Consider the following 24,076-nt stretch of genomic DNA (forward strand, 5'->3'; position numbering starts at 1 on the left):
GTTGTTGCATTCGTGACCAGTGAACTGAGATAAGGCGGAGCTGTACCTAGCATGGACTTGTAGATGACCTGGAGCCAGTGGGTCTGGTGACGAATATGTAGCGAGGGCCAGCCGACTAGAGCATACAGGTCGCAGTGGTGGGTGGTATAAGGTGCTTTAGTAACAAAACGGATGGCACTGTGATAAACTGCATCCAGTTTGCTGAGTAGAGTATTGGAAGCTATTTGTAGATGACATCACCGAAGTCGAGGATCGGTAGGATAGTCAGTTTTACTAGGGTAAGTTTGGCGGCGTGAGTAAAGGAGGCTTTGTTGCGGAATATAATGCCGATTCTAGATTTGATTTTAGATTGGAGATGTTTGATATGAGTCTGGAAGGAGAGTTTACAGTCTAGCCAGACACCTAGGTACTTGTAGATGTCCACATATTCTAGGTCGGAACCATCCAGGGTGGTGATGCTAGTCGGGCGTGCAGGTGCAGGCAGCGAACGGTTGAAAAGCATGCATTTGGTTTTACTAGCATTTAAGAGCAGTTGGAGGCCACGGAAGGAGTGTTGTATGGCATTGAAGCTCGTTTGGAGGTTAGATAGCACAGTGTCCAAGGACGGGCCGGAAGTATACAGAATGGTATCGTCTGCGTAGAGGTGGATCAGGGAATCGCCCGCAGCAATAGCAACATCATTGATATATACAGAGAAAAGAGTCGGCCCGAGAATTGAACCCTGTGGCACACCCATAGAGACTGCATGCCCTCCGATTTGACACACTGAACTCTGTCTGCAAAGTAGTTGGTGAACCAGGCAAGGCAGTCATCAGAAAAACCGAGGCTACTGAGTCTGCCGTTAAGAATATGGTGATTGACAGAGTCGAAAGCCTTGGCAAGGTCGATTAAGACGGCTGCACAGTACTGTCTTTTATCGATGGCGGTTATGATATCGTTTAGTACCTTGAGCGTGGCTGAGGTGCTCCCGTGACCGGCTCGGAAACCAGATTGCACAGCGGAGAAGGTACGGTGGGATTCGAGATGGTCAGTGACCTGTTTGTTGACTTGGCTTTCGAAGACCTTAGATAGGCAGGGCAGGATTGATATAGGTCTGTAACAGTTTGGGTCCAGGGTGTCTCCGCCTTTGAAGAGGGGGATGACTGCGGCAGCTTTCCAATCCTTGGGGATTGTACAGTTGTACAGTTGGTGACAAAGCGATTGCTAATGCCATCAAGCAATATTGAATACGTATCTATTTCAACTGTAATACAACTGTACACTTCATGTGGTATGCTGGGCAACACAATGTTTGAATATTTAATGTATAAAATAATTAAAGTACAGTAATGACAACTCTGTCATTTTGCATTCACACACTGCATTCTTTCACATGCACCTCCTGGCACAGACAAACACAGCTCAGAACAACATATATTGAAATCAAACCATCAGAGTCCCTGTCTCCTTGTCATGCTGGCATGATTTTCTACCTAGTAGCCAGTAGACTTCTTTAGCAACAGAATATAAAATACTGGTTCCTCTTCAGCAATCCAGAGAAACAGGTGGGCTGCTAACTGACAACTTCACTGATAATTGGGTGTCTTCATTCAGTATGTGTTTTAATTATACAGTCAGAGACAACATTCCCTATCTTCAAGAGGTTATTAATGCGAGTGTAGCGAAATGCTTGTGCTTCTAGTTCCGACAATGCAGTAATAACCAATGAGTAATCTAACCTAACAATTTCACAACAGCTACCTTATACACACAAGTGTAAAGGGAAGAAGGATATGTACATACATATATATGAATGAGTGATGGTACAGAACGGCATAGGCAAGATGCAGTAGATGGTATCGAGTACATTATATACATATGAAATGAGTAATGTAGGGTATGTAAACATTTTATTAAGTGGCATTGTTTAAAGTGGCTAGTGGTACATTTTTCACATGTATGGCAGCAGCCACTCAATGTTAGTGGTGGCTGTTTAACAGTCTGATGGCCTTGAGATAGAAGCTGTTTTTCAGTCACTCTGTCCCTGCTTTGATGCACCTGTACTGGCCTTGCCTTCTGGATGATAGCGGGGTGAACAGGCAGTGGCTCGGGTGGTTGTTGTCCTTGATTATCGTTATGGCCTTCCTGTGACATCGGGTGGTGTAGGTGTCCTGGAGGGTAGGTAGTTTGCCCCCGGTGATGCGTTGTGCAGACCTCACTACCCTCTGGAGTGCCTTACGGTTGTGGGCGGAGCAGTTGCCATACCAGGCGGTGATACAGCCCGACAGGATGCTCTCGATTGTGCATCTGTAAAAGTTTGTGAGTGTTTTTTGTGATAAGCCAAATTTCTTCAGCCTCCTGAGGTTGAAGAGGCGCTGCTGCGCCTTCTTCACCACACTGTCTGTGTGGGTGGACAAATTCAGTTTGTCTGTGATGTGTACGCCGAGGAACTTAAAACTTTCTACCCCCCCCCCCCCCCACAACTATCCCGTTGATGTGGATAGGGGGATCCTCCCTCTGCTATTTCCTGAAGTCCACGATCATCTCCTTTGTTCTGTTGACGTTGAGTGTGAGGTTAGTTTCCTAGGGCCCTCACCTCCTCCCTGTAGGCCGTCTCGTCGTTGATGGTTCTCAAGTCTACCACTGTAGTGTTGTCTTCAAACTTGATGATTGAGTTGGAGGAGCGCATGGCCACGCAGTCGTGGCTGAACAGGGAGCACAGGAGAGGGCTCAGAACGCACCCTTGTGGAGGATCAGTGGGGTGGAGATGTTGTTACCTACCCTCACCACCTGGAGGGCGGCAAACCAGGATATCCAGTACCCAGTTGCACAGGGCGGGGTCTAGACTCAGGGTCTCAAGCTTAATAACTAGTTTGGAGGGTACTATGGTGTTAAATGCTGAGCTGTAGTCGATGAACAGCATTCTCACATAGGTATTCCTCTTGTCCAGATGGGTTAGGGTGCAGTGTGGTTGCGATTGCATTGTCTGTGGACCTATTGGGGCGGTAAAGCAAATTGGAGTGGGTCTAGGGTGTCAGGTAGGGTGGAGGTGATACGGTCCTTGACTAGTCTCTCAAAGCCCTTCATGATGATGGAAGTGAGTGCAACGAGGAGGTAGTTGTTTAGCTCAGTTACCTTGGCTTTCTTGGGAACAGGAACAATGGTGGCCCTCTTGAAGCATATGGGAACAGCAGACTGGGATAAGGAACGATTGAATATGCCCGTATACACACCAGCCAGCTGGTCTGCGCATGCTCTGAGGACGCGGCTGGGGATGCTGTCTGGGCCTGCAGCCCTGCGAGGGTTAACACATTTAAATGTTTTACTCACGTCGGCTGCAGTGAAGGAGAGTCCACAGGTTTTGGTAGCGGGCCATGTCAGTGGCACTGTATTGTCCTCAATGTGAGCAAAGTTGTTTAGTCTGTCTGGGAGCAAGACATCCTGATCCGCGACGGGGCTGGTTTTCTTTTTTTAATCCGTGATTGACTGTAGAACCTGCCACATACCTCTTGTGTATGAGCCGTTGAAATGCGACTTGTCTCTAGCTTGTTTGACACTTAGCTTGTTTGATTGCCTTGTGGAGGGAATAGCTACACTGTTTGTATTCGGTCATGTTTCCGGTCACCTTGCCCTGGTTAAAAGCAATGATTCGCACTTTCAGTTTCACGCAAATGCTGCCATCAATCCACGTTTTCTGGATTGGGAATGTTTTAATAGTTGCTGTGGGTACGACATCGCCAATGCACTTGCTAATGAACTCTCTCACCGAATCAGCGTATTCGTCAATGTTGTTTTTTGATGCAATGCGGAACATATCCCAATTCACGTGATCGAAGCAATCTTGAAGCGTGGAATCAGATTGGTCAGACCAGCGTTGAACACACCTGAGAGCGGGAGCTTCCTGTTTTAGTTTCTGTCTATAGGCTGGAAGCAAATAAATGGAGTCGTGGTCAGCTTTTCCGAAAGAAGGGCGGGGGAGGAACTTATATGCGTCGTGGAAGTTAGAATAACAATGATCCAGGGTTTTACCAGCCCTGGTAGCACAATCGATATGCTGATACAATTTAGGGAGTCTTGTTTTCAGATTAGCCTTGTTAAAATCCCCAGCTACAATGAATGCAGCCTCAGGAAATGTGGTTTCCAGTTTACATAGAGTCAAATAAAGTTTGTTCAGGGCAATCGATGTGTCTGCTTGGGGGGGAGTGTATGCGGCTGTGATTATAATTGAATATGATTCTCTTGGTAGATAATGCGGGTCGACATTTGATTGTGAGGAATTCTAATTCAGGTGAACAGAAGGACTTGAGTTCCTGTATGTTGTTATGATCACCACGTCTCGTTAATCATAAGGCATACCCCCCCCCCCGCCCCTCTTCTTACCAGAAAGATGTTTGTTCCTATCGGCGCGATGCATGAAGAAACCAGCTGGCTGTACCAACTCCGATAGCGTGTCTCGAGTGGGCCATGTTTCCGTGAAGCAAAGAACGTTACAGTCTCTGATGTCTCTCTGGAATGCTACCCTTGCTCGGATTTCATCAGCCTTGTTGTCAAGAGACTGGACATTGGTGAGTAGTATGCTCGGGAGTGGCGCGTGATGTGCCCGTCTCCCGAGCCTGACCAGAAGACAGCTTCGTCTGCCCCTTTTACGGCGTCGTTGTATTGGATCGCCGGCTGGGATCCGATCCGTTGTCCCGGGTAGTGGAAAAACACAGGATCCGCTTTGGGAAAGTCGTATTCCTGGTTGTAATGATGGTGAGTTGACGTTGCTCTTATATCCAGTAGTTCCTCCCGGCTGTATGCAATAAAACCTAAGATTACCTGGGGTACCAATGTAATAAATATCACGTAAAAAAACTAAATACTGCATAGTTTCCTTGGAACGCGAAGCGAGGTGGCCATCTCTGTCGGTGTCAGAATTTCAGCAAATTATCTGAGCTGTTGGCTAGATTGCATGTGCCAATACCAGAGTGGGCACACTCAACAGTAGAGTTGAAAATTCGATGGAAACCCATTTAACTTGGATTCTTTATTTGGTACATGGTAATTATACCTCAAAAGGTATTTCTATATGCATTCCGTCATCACTCACAGCCTTTTATGAAAATCTGTCACCAATTGGATGGAAACCTAGCTAGTGAGATGTGAATTTCAATCACCACAAAATCTCCTCTCATGACAGGTTAATTGAGAGTGTCTCTTTAGCAGAGTCAAAACTGGGGCTATCATTTGCATACTAATATGGGCAAGCCTCTTCTCTCTGCTCACTTAAAATGTGATCCTCTGCCTTAATGCTGGCTTTAGTTGTAGTAATAACAAGGTCTGATCACTGTCACCTCCAGGACTGTATTTACCTCACTGGCAAAATATTTTAGAGGCCCCCTTTTTGGCATTGGAGAGAAAATGTTTCTGCCATTCCACCTATTTTGCCAAGGGGTGTAAAGAAAATAATGCAGTTTTAAAGCACATTTTCTGAAATTCTACACATTTTGCAATGGTGTTAATTGACTGACTGTCAGTGACTGACGTAAGAAGAGGAAAACTGCTGATGCACTACCAAATAAAAAATTTGCCACCTTTGTATTCTACCATTCGAAAGACACGGACACACCGGTAGGATTGTCAAGCGTTTATACTTAGCACCTCTGAACAGAGTGCCGGTTGTAATTTGCAAACCGATTCTAAATGTAAAAAAGCTATAACCGAGTGTAAACCAATTTGAAATGTAAAACAACTGGGAGAAATTACGGCTGTCAGTCTCCCACTAGCAGATTCAACAAGCGAACGAACAGCAAACAAATTGCAGACCATCAATTGGTGCGATGTGTTTTCTCCTTAACTCTCAACAGTAAGTTGAGACCGCGACTGAGTTCCCAATGACCAGACAGACATATCTCTGGACAAGTGGTCTTTTGACTTTACCTGAGGCTAGTCTGGGCAGCTTGCTCTGGGTATCACACACACTGGCACAGGTCACAAGGGGCTCAGACAGGGATTGGACAGGCTGAAGGAAGGCCAAAGTGGGATAAGGCACTGATTGGACAAGGGTCACAGTGGTGTCGGATAACGAGTTGTCCAGGCCTGGTTGGCTGCAGAGATGGTCTTTTGAGCCAGACGGTACTCTCCACCGGGGTAATGGGGAGGGTGACACCTCCTCACTAGATGAACTGGGAGCACTGGGAGGACTGAGGGAGTGTTGGGCCGATGTGGACTTGGGAAGGAGGTGGAGGATGGAGGAGAACAAGGAGGAGGAATCGAGGAGGGGGAATGTTCCAATGCCGCTGTCCGACGTTTGCATCTTGCAGCCGGAGCCTGAGGCACAAGGAAAAAAATGATGGGGCTTGGAGATGCAGGAGTTACACACAACAAATGAAAAAATGTAAACAGAATGACATGTTTTCATATAATTGTAGTAGGTATCATCCAATCACACCGCAAAAAGCATTGTCTTGTGTCATTTGTGCCCTCTGAATAATGATAACTACCTCATGTTATGACTAGTATAACATCAAAATCTATGAATTAATGGGTTTATAATAGCATTGGTAATATGTCTCCACAACATGAAATGCAACATTATCCTCAACATGATCAATTTTAATGAATTATTTTCTCTCCAGCCTGGTTTGATTGTCTGTTTTCTCCTTGTCCCCTGTCCTATCTCGGCCACATTATGTTGTGCATGAGGGAGTCTTAACCAGCTGCGACTGGCTGTCACCCAGGCCGCCTTGTGGTAATTTCAGTGCATTAATGCAACAGATGGTCTGTTTTTATCGTTCTACGACACTCGGCAAAGGTCCTCTCTAAGAGCCAAGCCAGATGGATGGTAGTTTAACTGTGATGTTGGCTAATGATTCCTCGCTAATTAGCGCATGATACCATGGTTGCCACCAGAGAGAATGGGCTTCACCCAAACAGAGAGGAATCATGGTGGATAAAGCTTAGGGGAAAATGTGGCACTTTTGAGACCAATTGAGATTGTAATGTAGTGGCAGTGTGTCAAATCAAGTGCATTTATGATATTGTACAGTTGGTGACAAAGCGATTGCTAATGCCATCAAGCAATATTGAATACGTATCTATTTCAACTGTAATACAACTGTACACTTCATGTAGTATGCTGGACAACACAATGTTTGAATATTTAATGTATACAATAGTTAAAGTACAGTAATGACAACTCTGTCATTTTGCATTCTCACACTGCATTCTTTCACATGCACCTGGCACAGACAAACACAGCTCAGAACAACATATATTGAAATCAAACCATCAAGGTCCCTGTCTCCTTGTCATGCTGGCATGATTTTCTACCTAACAGCCATTAGACTTCTTTAGCAACAGAATATAAAATACTGGTTCCTCTTCAGCAATCCAGAGAAACAGGTGGGCTGCTAACTGACAACTTCACTGATAATTGGGTGTCTTCATTCAGTATGTGTTTTAATTATACAGTCAGAGACAACAATTCAGAGGGTCAGTTTCAAATTGTGACAAACCTGTGACAAACAGCTCTCGAAATAAATAACAACAACGATTGAAGTAGCTCTTACTTTCCTGTCACACAAACAGGATTAACTAATAAAGGCAAGAGCACGATACAGATCGCAGACGTTATTGATGAGTGTTTTTGAAGGAAAAACTTAACAAGGCCCCCTGTGACACTTCCTTGCATGGGAAGGCAGCATCAGAGAGGTTGACCATTGATTTACCTCAAAAAGCCCTTGGCACTACCTAAGGATCCTGTCCTTGTCTGATCTCCTTTCAATTTGCCTGAAAGAATGAAAAGACACTGAACAAGGACTGACAAGCTAACACCTACAAAGTTCAGTGGCTACAAATAACTGAAGATGCACAAATGGAACAGTATGAACATCTAAACTCTTTTAAGGTCAACTGTATAATCAATATCTTAAAGTGGCACAGAAGTCCTTTGGGTGTCCTCGTGTGTAAATATTAATGAGAAGGAATTTTGTAGTATTCATGGCATGATGTTTACAGTTCATCCACATTCAATGAGTTCAATAAGTTCAATGCCCAGCAGCATAGTTCAAAGTCTTCGTCTTAACACCTGCTAAACTGTGTACACGGCCAATAAACTTTATTCGATTTCATCAACTTTGCATAAATGTGGCTTGGTGGTTGAACACAAAAATAATCAACTTAATCAACAGTTTTTTTGTGTCAAATTTAAACGCAGATTTTAACACACAGGTTTCAAGGTTTGCTAAGGGTTGATAAGGTGCTTGGCCAAAAAAGTTAGAAAATCACTTTGGTAAAGACCAAAGATCTTTATAAGACCATTTATTAATTCAGAGGAGACAAGATAAATGAGACACATTGGCTTAGTTGGCGGAGTATAGAAATGTCACTGGTGATTAAACCACATAGCAATATGAATTATATTTTTCGCACTACAGGGTAAAGGACAGATCAAAATTTACTGGAAGAGGGGTGGTCCAAAATAGGGGTGGGTTGTCAAACTTTTTATGCTTTGGGGAGGGTTGTGTGGGTTTTTGGGGGGCACAGGGGAGGATAGTGCATTTTTGTCCCTGGTTCACATTAGCTCTTCTGATCATATTATCCCTATTAACAATTGCTTGACTTACTTTTGACATCACCCTAACAAAGTTTAGAGACATTTGTGAAGGTTTGGTATGGTGTGGCTATTATTAAGCTTTAGCTACTGCAGGCCTATGATATGAAGGCAGTGTGCCCCGGCACTCGAACTGACTCTGACAGTTGAATTTAAGGTCAAGAAGACTGTTTAAGGTCTATCAGAGTTACCCTTATAATATAACAATATAATGCCTATCTTTATACAAAATATTCAGATCGAAAAAGAACGAAACACCCTCCTTCTGTACATTTATATCTGTATAGGAGACGCAGAAGCCATCTGACATAAAGAAATGCATGCCGGTGTCGTAGCATGTCACCGGCATATCTCTACCGATGTGTGGTTAGGCCTAACCATCTCTTCCTTTTCATAAGCTATGTGCAAGTATTCAGACCCCTTGAATTTTTCCATTCTTTGTTACATTACAGCCTTATTCTAAAATGTATTAAATTGTTTTTTCTTCTTCTCATCAATCTACACGCAATACCCCATAATGACAAAGCCAACATAGGTTTCTAGATTTTTTAGCAAATGTACAAAAAAAAAATGAAATATCATATTTCATATTTACATAAGTATTCAGACACTTTGCTCAGTACTTTGTTGATGCACTTTTGGCAGCGATTACAGCCTCAAGTCTTCTTGGGTACGATGCTACAAGCTTGGCACACCTGCATTTGCTGAGTTTCTCCTATTCTTTTGTGCAGATCCTCTCAAGCTCAGTCAGGTTAGATGGGGAGCGTCGCAGCACAGCTATTTTCGGGTCTCTCCAGAGATGTTCGATCAGGTTCAAGTCTGGGCTCTGGCTGGGCAACTTAAGGACATTCAGAGACTTGACACGAAGCCACTCCTGCGCTGTCTTGGCTATGTGCTTAGTGTCATTGTCCTGTTGGAAGTTGAACCTTCGCCCCAGTCTGAGGTCCTGAGCGCTTCTGGAGCAGGTTTTCATCAAGGATCTCTCTGTACTTTGCTCTGTTCATCTTTTCCTCGATCCTGACTAATCTCCCAGTCCCTGCTGCTGAAAAACATCCCCACAGCATGATGCTGCCACCATCATGCTTCACCATAGGGATGGTGCCAGGTTTCCTCCAGACGTGACGTTTGGCATTCAGGCCAAAGAGTTCAGTCTTAGTTTCATCAGACCAGAGAATCTTGTTCATCATGGTCTGAGAGTCCTTTAAGTGCCTTTTGACAAACTCCAAGCGGGCTGTCATGTACCTTTAACTGAGGAGTGGCTTCCGTCAGGCCACTCTACCATGATTGGTGTAGTGCTGCAGAGATGGCTGTCCTTCTGGAAGTTTCTCCCATCTCCATGGAGGAACTCTGGAGCTCTGTCAGGTTCTTGGTTACCTCCCTGACCAAGGCCCTTCTCCCCCGATTGCTCAGTTTAGCCAGCTGGCCAGCTCTAGGAAGAGTTTTAGTGGTTCCAAACGTCTTCCATTTAAGAATGATGGAGGCCACTGTGTTCTTGTGGACCTTCAATGCTGCATAAATTTTTTGGTACCATTCCCCAAATCTGTGCCTCGACACAATCCTGTCTCAGAGCACTACGGACAATTCATTCGACCTCATAGCTTGGTTTTTGCTCTGACATGCAGTGTCAAGTGTGGGACCTTTTATAGACAGGTGTGTACCTTTCCAAATCATGTCCAGTCAATTTAATTTACCACAGGTGGACTCCAATAAAGTTGTAGAAACATCTCAAGGATGATCAATTGAAACAGGATGCACCTGAGCTCATTTAAGAGTAAAAAACAACAACTTGTTTTTGCTTTGTCATTATGGGGTATTGTGTGTAGATTGACAAGATATTATTGTTTTTTAAAACCATTTTAGAATAAGGCCGTAAACGTAACAAAATGTGGAAAAATTCAATGGGTCTGAATTCTTTCTTTATATATATATATATATATATATATATATATATATATATATATATATATATATATATACACACTTTTGGCCATGTTGTGTATGTACAGTTGAAAGTCGGTTAGGACATCTACGTCGTGCATGACACAAGTCATTTTTCCAACAATTGTTTACAGACAGATTATTTCACTTATAATTCACTGTATCACAATTCCAGTGGGTCAGAAGTTTACATGCACTAAGTTGGCGGTGCTTTTAAACAGCTTGGAAAATTCCAGAAAATTATGTCATGGCTTTAGAAGCTTCTGATAGGCTAACTGACATCATTTGAGTCAATTGGAGGTGTACCTGTGGATGTATTTCAAGGCCTACCTTCAAACTCAGTGCCTCTTTGCTTGGCATCATTGGAAATCAAAAGAAATCAGCCAAGACCACAGAAAAATAATTGTAGAGCTCCACAAGTCTGGTTCATCCTCGGGAGCAACTATGTGGGCATGTGCCTGGTCATGAATGACGTCATAACTGGGTTAAAGAGACGCACACTTTTATAAAAGAAGAGATTCCTACTTCTATGCAAATGTTCTTGATCATTAGAATAAAATAATTCCCAAATGGAAGGGAAACCGAATGTCATCTGTAGCCCCAGGAAAACAGCGAATGCATGCACAGATTCCTATTGAATATGCATTCACCTGTATTGTGAATAGGCTTAGGCTATATCTTGATTTACCCAGTTTATGAATAGAGATTTACCATTCAAATACATCATTACCATTATGTTGATATGTAGTTAGATTGGTAAAAACAAAGTCAAATGAATTGCATGATTGTATAATTGATTCCTTAATGCATACATGGCTGTCTCTGGAAAATGTTTACATCAAATCGAATTTAAAAAACGGCCAACGATTGAGTTTATCTGTCTGGATCAACCCACTGGGGATAGACGTCAATTGGTTCAATGTAATTTCATTGAAATGACGTGGAAACAATGTTGATTCAACCAGTGTGTGCCAAAGCGGGAAGTGTCATTCTGTGACTTAGCTAATATGCCTTTTTTTGCCGTGGCATATAGTATGAGGTCATTTTGGTATAGAGTATTGTGAGTACTAAACGTTTGGTTATAGAAGTCAAAGTTCAATGTGGTAAATTAGTTAATAGAAAAAGAGGAAGGAGAGTTCCAAACCTCTCTGCCAATAACTGCACATTTTCAGTTTTTGGGGAGGGCCCCACCCGAGGGCCCCACCCAAACAACTCCCAGAAAATCATAGCACAATTCTTGCTTGAGAAATTGCTCTTTGTTAAGAAGCTATTTTTCTTTCTTTTTTTAATCATTTGAATTGAAAACAATCACTGTAAGGTACTCAATTGTTAGCCAGAAAGGATTTGATAATGAGATTAAAAAAACAGCTGCATTGGACCTTTTCTCTACACCCCATGGCAACATGTGTTGAATTACAGAAAATTAACTAATACTTACATTTTCTCTCCATCATCAAGAGGGGGCCACTGAAATGTTTTGCCTTCGAGGTGGGGGGACCTCCTAACCAAATCTTGATTAGGGCCCCCAAAAGGTGGCATGTTTTTATGAGCTTGGGTCCCAGGAAAACACTGAATTTCTCATTTGCGTCCCAGGCCGAAAAATTTTAAGGACCCCTGCCCTATGTGAAGGCTTCATTAGGGGTGAGACCAATGCTAGAAGGTTAACCATCTGCTCATTTTTTATTCACTGGAAATGGTGTTACTTATTCATGTCTATTGAACTTATTTCAAGGTTTTCAAATGGTTGAGGGAGGTCACTTGACAGGTGAATGTAACAGGGCTGCAGGATACACCATCAAATTGTTCACACAGGCCCTTTAAAAAAGATTTTGAAAGGGAAAATCACCCAAATAATCCTCCACTCCAAACAATTGTTACTTTACACATGTTATTACACTGAACAAGAAATATAAATGCAAAACGCAATTGGTCCCATGTTTCAGGAGCTGAAATAAAATATCCTCAAAATTTTCACATTTTCTCTCAAATTTTGGCTTCAAATTTGCTTATATCCTGTCAGTGAGCATTTCTCATTTCCCAAGATATTCCATCCACCTGACAGGTGTGGCATATCAAGAAGCTGATTAAACAGCATGATCATTACACAGGTGCACCTTGTGATGGGGACAATCAAAAGCCACTTCAAAATGTGCAGTTTTGTCACACAACACAATGCCACAGATGTCTCAAGTTTTGAGTGAGTGTGCAATTGGCATGCTGATTGCAGGAATGTCTACCAGATAATGTAATGTTAATTTCTCTAAAATAAACCTTGTTTTTGAGAATTTGGCAGTATGTTCAACTGGCCTCACAACTGCAGACCACGTGTAACCACACAAGCCCAGGACCTCCACATCCGGCTTCTTCACCTGTTGGATCGCCTGAGACCAGCCACCCGGAAAGCTGATAAAACTGTGGGTTTGCACAACGGAATAATGTCTTCACAAACTGTCAGAAACCGTCTCAGGGAAGCTCACCTGCGTACTCATTGTCCTCACCAGGGTCTTGACCTGACTGCAGTTCGGTGTCGTAACCAACTTCAGTAGGCAAATGCTCACCTTCGATGGCCACTGGCACACTGGAGAAGTGTGCCCTTCATGGATGAATCCCTGCATATGGCAGATGGCAGAGCGTGTGTATGGCGTTGTGTGGGCGAGTGGGTTGCTGATGTCAACATTGTGAACAGAGGGCCCCATGGTGGCAGTGGTGTTATGGTATGGGCAGGCATAAGCTATGGACAATGAACACAATTGCATTCAATTTTAGTTTGAATGCACAGAGATACTGTGATGAGATCCTGAGGCCCATTGTAGTGCCATTCATCCGCCACCATCACCTCATGTTTCAGCATGATAATGCACGACCCCATGTCGCAAGGATCTGTACACAATTCTTGGTAGGTGAAAATGTGCCTGTTTTTCCATGGCCTGCATACTCACCAGACATGTCACCCATTTGGCATGTTTGGGACATGGGGCTGTGCATTATCCAGCAACTTTGCACAGCCATTGAAGAGGAGTGGGACAACATTAGACAGGCCACAATAAACAGCCTGAGCAACTCTATGCGAAGGAGAGGTGTCGTGCAGCAAGAGGGAAATGATGGTCACACCAGATACTGACTGGCTTTCTGATCCACGTCCCTACTTTTTTTGTAAGATATCTGTGACCAACAGATGCATATCTGTATTCCCAGTCATGTGAAATTAATAGATTAGGGCCTAATGAATTTCATTAAATTGACAGATTTCCTTATGAACTGTAACTCAGTAGAATCTTTGAAATGGTTTATTTTTTTGTTCAGTGAAGTATAAGGATTGTTTTCCTTTGTTTGACTAAATGCATTTTTGACATGCTAATTTTACAGATGGCTTTGGCAGACCTATTTAACTAGTAAAGGATTCAAATATCCAAATGTTTAACCATAGGTCAGCATATTGTCCTTAAATGTTCAAATTGCTAAAATATACTGAGTGACTTTTAGACCTCCACTCACTTGGAAGTTACTGCTTAGACTTACTGCTTAAACACTTAATTTTAGCATGCTTGGCTATCACTTTGATCCTATCTAAATAATCCTTAATGAGAGAAAGACCGAACACGCTGTGCTTCCGTATTTCTCTGTGAAGTTAAATGCATAAAAGGAAACGTTAACGCTGAGTGAAGGGGTGTCACGTACAGTGAAAACTGTTTTTGCTCTCAACCTTGCTCTTTCAACTGCGATTCCATCCCTTTCACTTCGGTTCATAGGTTAAAATGACATGACAGAAAAGAGGTTAGGGGGCTAGGAAGGAAATCTGCTAGCATTACCAGTGCTTGAGCAATTCAAATGGTTGAAAGATTTTAATGTATTCAGGACCAGGTTTGAAGCATAGAATTTGTAATTAGAATACTCATTTCATAGGATCTCTATCGTTTGAAGATCACTGCATAGGGGTCAAAGCAGAGGGTAAAATGGTCATTGACTGATGGAGAGTGCACTTGTGTAGATCTGGATAGGATTTTAGAGTGGAGTTACTACCATAAAACACCTACCCAATTCTTACAAATCTACATGAAGTTGCCATGGGTAGGAGCAAGGGGTTCATTTTCGATGTGGCCCATCTATCAAGTACAATACAAATAGTTTTGTTAATACCCTTACCGATAAAGTGATCTTCACTGGGGCTCTTCAAAGCAACTCTGTTGTCATTATCAGTCCTGAGGTTCATCCTCTGTATCTTTGTCTGTTTGTGGAAGCAAGAAGAAAACATAATTATACATGTACAGAATAGGGGACTAAATTGGGATATGTGAATTGTAAAGCAACAGATGAGTTGTCTGTACTTGTGATTACATGTTTTATATTTAATTTGTGGTGGCAATCTATCATCACGGTTTGAATCTATGATTATAAAGTGGTATGAATATATTAATTAAAAGGCATAAATGGTCCCCAATCCTCTATGTTAAGACATGATTTAAGTTCTTTGTAAAGCACAATCTCACAAAAGTTTCTGAACCAGCAAGAAGACCATTTAGCCAATAGGCAACTTGACAGATTTGACTTATTTTCACCCCTGGTAATGTAATTGAACAGTGTAGGTCTTAAGTTTGGTGGAAAATCTCCGATAGGTCTATAACAAACTCGAATTCAATTGCCATTTTAGCTGTCAAGACTATCTGATAATTTATCCATGCAACAGGTAAATAATATGTATCTGAATCAAATCAGGACAATGATGGACTTTCACTGAAAATATTTCAAAGCAATGTTCATTCTAATGTTCACTCTATTATCAAGACTGCTTGTGAATGTTTGTACAAATCTAAATAGTCCATAGATTTTCCTCTGTATCTACATTGGACAAAACTATAAACACAACATGGAACAATTTCAAAGATTTTACATTCCAGTCATTTGAAATAAATTGATTTAGGCCATAATCTGTTTTGCCTCATGTAGTGTGACACATCTCCTTCACATAGAGTTGATCAGGCTGTTGATTTTGGCCTATGGAATGTTGTTCCAGTGTTCTTCAATTGCTGTATATTGTCAGGAACTGGAACACTGTTTTGTACACGTTGAGCCAGAGCATCCTAAACAGGCGACATGTCTGGTGAGTATGCAGGCCATGGAAGAACTGGGACATTTTCAGCTTGAGGAATTCTGTACAGTTCCTTTTATTTTACTAGGCAAGTCAGTCAATGACGGCCTAGGAACAGTGGGCAAACTGCCTGTTCAGGGGTAGAACGACAGATTTGTACCTTGTCAGCTCAGGGATTTGAACTTGCAACCTTCCAGTTACTAGTCCAACGCTCTAACCACTAGGCTACCCTGCCGCCCCAGTAGGCTTTCCTTGCGACATGGGGCCGTGCATTATCATGCTGAAACGTAATATGCCACACCTCTCAGGTGGATGGATTATCTTGGCAAAGGAGAAATGCTCACTAACAGGGATGCAAACAAATGTGTGCACAAAAGATGAGAGAAATAATATTTTTGTGGGTATGGAAAATTTCAGGGATCTTTTATTTCAGCTGATGAAACATGGGATCAACACTTTACATGATGTGTTTCTATTTCTTCTTAAGTGTAGATTAAATATCTCCAGTATCTCAGCCATGTTTGTGATCATGTGTGAATGTGTTGGAGTGATCCATACCACAGGAGATCAAATCAAATGTTATTTGTAACATACTTACATACAAGCCCTTAACCAACAATGCAGTTTTAAGAATAATTAGATTTAAGAAAAGTATTTACTAAATAATTAAATAACAATAGCGAGGCAATATACAGGGGGTACCGGTACCGAGTCAATTTGTGGGTGTACAGTTTTAGTCGAGGTTATTGAGGTAATATGTACATGTAGGTAGGGGTAAAGTGACTATGCATATATAATAAACAGCAAGTAGCAGCAGTATAAAAAAGGGGGTGATGGGTCAATGCAAATAGTCAGGACAGCCATTTGATTAGCTAATCAGCAGTCTTATGACTTGGGGGTGGAAGCTGTTAAGAAGAATTTTGGACGTAGACTTGGCGCTCCGGTAATGTCTGCAGTGCGGTATCAGAGACAACAGTGTATGACTAGGGTGGCTGGAGTCTTTGGCAATTTTTATGGACTTTATCTGACAAAGCATGGTATACGTATTGAATGGCAGGAAGCTTGGCCCCAGTGATGTACTGGGCAGTACGCATTACACTCTGTAGTGCCTTAAGGTCAGAGGCCGAGCAGTTGCCATACCAGGCGGTAATGCAACCAGTCAGGATGCTCTCGATGGTGCAGCTGTAGAACCTTTTGAGGATCTGAGGACCCATGACAAATATTTTCAGTCTCCTGAGGGGGAATAGGCATTTTCCTACACTCTTTCTTACTTTCTTGGTGTGTTTGCGCCATGTTAGTTTGTTGGTGATGTGGACACCAAGGAACTTGAAGCTCTCAACCTGCTCCACTACAGCCCAGTCAATGAGAATGGGGGAGTGCTCGGCCCTCCTTTTCCTGTAGTCCACAATCATCTCCTTTGTCTTGATCATGTTGAGGGAAAGGTTGTTGTCCTGGTACCACACTGTCAGGTCTCTGACCTCCTCCCTATAGGCTGTCTCATCTTTGTCGGTGATCAAACCAACACCACGTGTTGTTGGCAAACTTAATGATGGTGTTGGAGTCATGCTTGGCCATGCAATCATGGTTGAACAGGGAGTAGAGGAGGGGACTAAGAACACACCCCGAAGGGACCGACATGTTGAGGATCAGCATAGAAGTCATTTAGCTCGTCTGGTAGGCTTGTGTCAGTTGGCAGCTCGCGGCTGGGCTTCCCTTTGTAGTCCATAATAGTTTGCAAGCCCTGACACATCTGATGAGCGTCGAAGTCTTTGTAGTGGGATTCAAGCTTAGTCCTGTACTGACACTTTGCCTGTTTGATGGTTCATCTGAGGGCATAGCAGGATTTCTTATAAGCGTCCAGGTTAGAGTCCTGCTCCTTGAAAGCGGCAGCTCTACCCTTTAGCTCAGTGCGGATGTTGCCTGTAATCCATGGCTCAATGCCATCAGATGAGCCCTGGAACATATTCCAATCTGTTCAAGCAAATCAGTCCTGTAGCTTAGCATCTGTTTCATCTGACCACGTTTGTATTGAACGAGTCACTGGTACCTCTTGCTTTAGTTTTTGCTTGTAAGCAGGAATCAGGAGGATAGAATGATGGTCACATTTGCCAAATGAGGGGCGGGGGAGAGCTTTGTGTGTGGAGTAAAGGTGGTCTAGTTGCACATGTAACATGCTGGTAGAAATGAGGTAAAACAGATTTACATTTCCCTGCATTAAAGTCCTTGGCCATTAGGAGCGCCGCCTCTGGATGAGCATTTTTTTGTTTACTTATGGCCTTATACAACTCGTTGAGTGCGATCTTAGTGCCAGCATCAGTTTGTGGTGGTAAATAAACAGCTACGAAATATATAGGTGAAAACTCTCTTGGTAAATAGTGTGATCTACAGCTTATCATGAGATTCTCTACCTCAGGTGAGCAAAACCTTGAGACTTTCTTAATATTTGATTTTGCACACCAGCTGTTATTGACAAATAGACAGACAGCCACCCCTTGTCTTACAGGAGGCAGCTGTTCTATCTTGCCGACGCACAGAAAAACCAGCCAACTGTCATTATCCATGCTGTCCAAACATAAGATATTACAGCTTTTAATGTCCTGTTGGTAAGATCGTCTTGAACGGAGCTCATCCAGTTTATTCTCTAATGATTGCACGTTGGCCAATCGGACGGATGGTAGAGGCGGATTACCCACTCGCCGACAAATTCTCACAAGGCACCTGGACCTGCGTCCCCTGTTTCACCGTCTTTTCTTCCATGCGAATGACGGGATTTTGGCCTGTCCAGTATCTGGAGTAAATCCTTCGCTTCCGACTCATTAAAGAAAAAAATCTTTGTCCAGTTCAAGGTGAGCAATCGCTGTTCTGATATCCAGAAGCTCTTTTCAGTCATCAGAGACGGTGGCAGAAACATTATGTACAAAATAAGTTACAAACAATGCGAAAAAACACACAAAATAGCACGATTGGTTAGGAGCCCGAACAAACGGCAGCCATCTCCTCCGGCGCTATTCTTATTTAATTAGGTAGACAGCTGGTGCCTTAATTTGGGAGGATGGGCTCCTGGTAATGGCTGGAGCAGAATAGGTGGAATGATATCAAACACATCATTCCAGCGATTTATTATGAGCCGTCCTCCCCTCAGCGACCTACACTGATCCATACTAAACATATGAAGGGTTTGTTCCGGTTATCTATGTTTCTTTGGTGTTTATTTATTTGTAAGTCTTTGTTACAATTTTCTCTCTCCATTCTTGTCTTTCTTGTCTCTCACCCGAACTCCATATCCATCTGATCTGCCACATTTATTCCTGGGTCCTTTATATTCTTCTCATGTTTTCCTTTCTTTCTTTCTTTCTTTTTTCTTTCTTTCTTTCTTTCTTTCTTTCTTTCTTTCTTTCTTTCTTTCTGTCACCCACCCCTTTTCCCTTTGTATTAATCTCACATCTCTGTTTTTCTAATAGATGGGACCTTGCTCGGTCAGTTTTTATCATACAGTATGTCTTTCTTAGCTCCACTTCCTTCCTGTACAGATTATGGTATTACACAGAATACTTCCTTTCAGAAAGTGTGTCTTCTAGTGCTTAGGGAAGAGGTAGTAATACTAGTATTCCAGAAAAACAGACAGGTAGAAATGGACTGGCACTGTTAAATGTATATTTCACTTATCTGATATGAGGTCCATACAAATGGGTGTTGAAACACATTGTCATAAACATAAATATTGGCCTTTCAGAGTTTCATGCATATAATTTAATCATTAGACATGAAATGGACACATTGTAGAGTTATGGTCAATACATTTCCCAGTCAATTCAGGAATTGAATTGGACATAGAATTTGTATGGGAAAATGCCCATAAGGTTAGTTCTAATTTCTCAATTCTAATTTCAAATTCTATTTAATCCCCATGTTGACTGAAATCGACATAAAATCCTTATGTCTTGTATAATTGAATGTACCTTTGCGTCCCCACTGATGTCGGTTTGTCCTTGCATGTTGCTGTTACCTGGGGCTCCCAGGGAGGCCATCGAAAGGCAGACGAGCAATGTATCTTGGGAGTCTCTTTTCCCAACCGAGCTGAAAGAAAACAGGTTTTCACGCTACCACTATAATCTGTGAGTCTTTCATACTGACTCAACATGCCCAGGGTGTTTCCGATAATAAATGATACTGTGAAGCCACTGCCTACCTTACTGTGCTATATGGGTCTGAAAGATGTCTGAACTGGTCTCTGGACTTAGTGGAGTGATACATGTTTCTGACAGTGCCTGATAGAAATGGCTTAGGCTATCTGGGGCAGTAAATCACCTCATGGAAATATATGAAGAGATCTGTTTGATGGTTCAGTCAAGTTGTGATTGTTCAGTGTACATGAGGTATGACTCAAAATTATAGACCTCAGTAGTTTTAAGCAGAGATACTGATTTTGAATTTAATTGATTTCAATCATTACTGAAAACAATATCAAAAATCTACTTTAAGTGAAAAGTAACAGTAGATTTCGGCCTTTGTGGTAAATATGACCAATGCATTACATTAAAGCAGGGTTATTTTTGTAATGAATAAGAAGTTACATTGTATTGAAGCCTCTCATCAACATTATTTTCCCAGCAGTAAAACGGTGAACATGACTTCTCAGCTACCCCACCTAAACATTATTAAAGCTTTACCCATCCATTTGATGACCTTCACTTTTCTTCCCTTCCTTCTTTTTGTCGAACTTTGCCTGCTTCCCACCCAAGAGAAATCCAAGCTTAGGTTCCTTCCTCTCCTCTTTTCCCCTTGGAGAATCTCCTTTTTTACCAATCGGAGCAGGGAGCTTGCTCTTGCGGAATCCAAACCAGTTTGACAGTGAACCGGATTTCTGCTTAGTTTCAGTTGTTTTCTCCTTCTGCTGAGATTTCTGCAAATTCTCCTCGATTCCCATCATGACCTTCTCCTCGATGGTGGAGATGTTTGACTCTCTCTCTGGTTCCCCATGGAAACGTTCATAGAAGGTGCTAGGGGACTGTTTCTCAGTCCGGAGATGTGAACATGAGTTTACTCTCTGGTGTTTGAGACCAAATCGATCACTGGAGGCCTCCAGATGCAGAGGTATTGGCAAGCCTTCCTCAATCATGAAATTGTTGTGGGATTTGTTCTTTGGACAATTGTAGCTATTGGAGCAACTCATACTACCCCGGAATACATCACCAAGAGAATTCAAAGAGCTTCCTGAGTTAGTTTTGATGTGACTACGGACATTTCCAGACCTGCTGATGTTCGGTCTGTCCATATAGCGTGCGCCGAAGCTTTTACTGCGAGCCTTTGCTCCATTCATGCCCATAACCGGGTGGAGAGGAGGTCGGGTCGAGACTGAGACCGAGCGCTTGAATAGCCAGCTCTCTTCATCAAATCCCCAGTCCAAAGTTACACCATTCTCTGCCACTGGAGGTGGGAGTGCAGCCTCCTCTAGTGAGCTACAGTGGGTCTCCAGCTTTCTCCCGGCTTTGGCCTTGGCTACAGCTGCATTGACACAGTGCATCATTGGACGTCTGTACGTGTCCTGGTTAAAGGTGTCAAAAGTCTGCACTCCCTTTATAGCAGTGATAACTGCAAAGTTGTTGCCCAGCTTTGTGGTTGTCTCATTGGTTTTGGAGCCAACAGAAAGGGATGCATTTACTGCCCTGGTCACAGAATGTTGAGAGATACTAACTATGTCATGGCAAAGTAGAGATGCTGAGGCCTGAGGTAAGAGCTCTGTACTTTGTGGCTCACCATTGCCTTGCTGGGACACAGATAAGCTGTCCTGATTTTGCACCACAAAGGGAACACTATTTTCTTGATGGGAGGCTTGTGCCACAGTCCTGTTCATTGAGGATTGGGAAGAGTCTGTTTCCTTGGATTCTTGAAGAGTGTTCGAAGTTGGTAAAGGATGGTAGACTTTGGCAGGGACCCATTTTGGTAGCTTTTTCACCTCAATACCCATTTTGGGAGCCATATGATGAGTGTCTTGGATTTTGTTGGGGGCTAGAGGTTGCATTTGTAAAACAGATGACTGATGACTTGATGGAGGTTTGGTGCTACGGGCAGTTGCCTTTACTGTGCTAGAGGTTTGGAGCATAACCACAGGCTTATGCGCCTGAGGTAAGGAGCCATAACCAGGTCGAATAAGTAGGGAGGTGGTCCGACCTGGTGGGAGTGGAGGTGAAGGAGACCTGATATCATTGCGAGAAGAATCCGAGTGCTGGTCTTGCAGCCTCTGTTTCAGTGGAGAGCAAGCTGAATTGTTGGAGTTGGGGCCTTTTACCCCACAGTCGTTTCTTGATGGGAGTTTGGAAACTGGTTGGGATACTTTAGATGTGCTCTTGGGGCAGTCATTCAGCACAGGTGGCTCAAAAACGTTGACCAGTTTCTGAGGGGAGGAAGAAGGGGAGCCATGTACTGTATTCTCAAGGGGCCCTGAAGTTCTTGCCCCACTAGCAGTCTCAACTGTCTCAGTCATTTGTACTGATGCCTTAGCTGGACCTGGTGCCTTGCTGAGGTTAATCTTTGTGCGAGGGCCACTGGGCCCAGGAGGGTTTGAGTGGTTCTTGGCCCTTTGATTTACTTTGATAAGTTTCTGACGTAGGGGCTGGTGTAGCTTGGCCTGGTCTGGACCTCCATCTGCACTCTTGCGTCGGAGGATAAAGGCCTTCCTTGCTGAGTCGCAAGCCGTAGGCTTTGTTTTCCTCTGTCGGGACTGCAAAATGGTGTAGTCAACTCCACCCTGGCTGCTCGGCTCTCTGTACTGCTTCGTATCCATGGAAGCACTGCGCTGTCTGGCCTCACTAACCCAACTCAGAGCTCTGGCTGCTGCATACTGAATGGGTAGGCTCACTTCCCTAGCCTGTGCCTCTAGATGTTTGACCGTAACTTTGTTTTGTGGCTGTTTAACGCTCTCTGGCCTCAAATTGTAACTATGTCTTGTAGTTTCTACTAGCTTGTCTTTATTTTGAAGTCCAGTCATAAAGTTAGGGCTCTCCGTTGGGCTGAGTCCAGGCTTCAGTGTGGGACCCTCGAGCAAGAAGACATCTTTGATAGGTGAGAAGGAGTTGCTGGGAATTACGAGTCTTACAGGCTCCTCTTGGGAGTTGTAGACCGTAGAGCTCTTCCCCCCTTGTGCCGTTCCCAATTCAGACGCAGGCTCTCCTTTCAGATGGAGAGTCTCTTTAATGGGTTGGGCGCAGGACTCCCTGGCTGGTGATTGAGGCAATTCATCCTCTGCATCGTCTGAGTCAGAGATTAAGGTACTGACTCCTTCTCCTGGCTTAAAATAATTTCCCTTTGCCAATGCCAATTTAGGCACTACCCCGTGGGGCCCACCCTTAACCCCTAAAGAGTATATGCCCTCATTGGAGGTCATGCAGTCCTTGAAATGTGACGTGGAGGCGAGTGAAGATGTCTCCTTGGGAGCTGTGCTGCGCATTTGCAGCTTCTTCAGGCCTTTCAGAATGTGGCCCTCCTTCCAATTTAGATCGGGCTGCTCTGCTGGGACAGACTGATTGCTGGACACTGACCCTGCGCTCATTCTCTTCTCCCGACTTATCACAGACTGTGACAAAAGAGAAAGACATTTTAGTTGTCAACAACAACAAAAACTAAAGACATTGGAATTTCTTGATGAACGTTGAGGATCCATTCTACATTGTAATTTATGAAAAATTACTTTCCTTCACACAATTCGTTTGAGTTCAGACTGGGAGACTCACCTGCTTGGAGGAGCGACGTCCTTCTGCCCAAGTATGTGAGCCACTGGAGTACTCAGTAGAGGCGCTGGATAATGAGGCCTCACTGCCACTGCAGCTACTGCGTGGACAGGTTAGACTAAGCAGGCTGGGCCACCTCCCTGCAGGAACACTTGCCTTCCCATTCCGCTGAACTTCCTGGAAAATAAGGAGTGTGTTCAGAAATTCAGTTCAAACTTTATTGTCCCCGCACTGAAATTCAAAAGATAGACATGGAAGTGAAGTGTCAGCAGAGAGAAGTGACTTTAATGAAAAAGAAAGGTTTATTTTGATACGATTTTGGTAGAAAGCACATCTTCAGAGCAATTCTTTTTTAAATCTTATAGTTTTACCAAATAGGTTAAGCAGTTCCCGATTAACATAAAAATGCACTACTGAATACATCACTGTCCCTTTCCAGCCAAAGGCTAATTAAGGATAGGTATGACATTCTCCACTCCACTTGTCACAGAAATCTCACTCTACAATGCAGGCATTCACTATTCTCTGTGCATGCAGACAATCTTTGTTTTGTCTCGATTATGTATTGTTGGACACATGGTCAACAGTCAGAAACTAAGGCCGAGATTCAATCCAATGTGCATTACAGCACAGGGCACTATAACATACTTTTAGAGCTAATTTCCCATTTAGCTGACATGTGCAGAGTTTTTGATGAATGTAATCTATGTGGACATCAGCGAAAATGCTGTTGACGCATTGACGACTCTATAG

General features: G+C 43.1%; 1 protein-coding gene across 8 annotated transcripts in view; it reads right to left on the bottom strand.

The window, feature by feature from the left end:
• LOC135519891 (nck-associated protein 5-like) overlaps positions 1-24,076 on the bottom strand; it is a 117,651-nt gene that overhangs the window by 7,657 nt on the left and 85,918 nt on the right. For 3 of the 8 annotated variants that reach the window (XM_064945097.1, XM_064945096.1, XM_064945098.1), the window contains 5 exons: positions 23,327-23,500; positions 20,267-23,169; positions 19,556-19,673; positions 14,654-14,735; positions 5,899-6,288 (listed from right to left, as the gene is read on the bottom strand). In XM_064945097.1, coding sequence (XP_064801169.1) covers positions 5,899-6,288; positions 14,654-14,735; positions 19,556-19,673; positions 20,267-23,169; positions 23,327-23,500 — 3,667 coding nt within the window. Of the gene's footprint in view, positions 1-5,898; positions 6,289-12,987; positions 13,242-14,653; positions 14,736-19,555; positions 19,674-20,266; positions 23,170-23,326; positions 23,501-24,076 lie in introns of those variants that run through there. The other 5 variants (XM_064945103.1, XM_064945101.1, XM_064945100.1 and 2 more) reach the window with 4 other exon arrangements.

The sequence above is a fragment of the Oncorhynchus masou genome, chromosome 29 (genome assembly GCF_036934945.1).
Source record: "Oncorhynchus masou masou isolate Uvic2021 chromosome 29, UVic_Omas_1.1, whole genome shotgun sequence".
Classification (NCBI taxonomy): domain Eukaryota; kingdom Metazoa; phylum Chordata; class Actinopteri; order Salmoniformes; family Salmonidae; genus Oncorhynchus; species Oncorhynchus masou.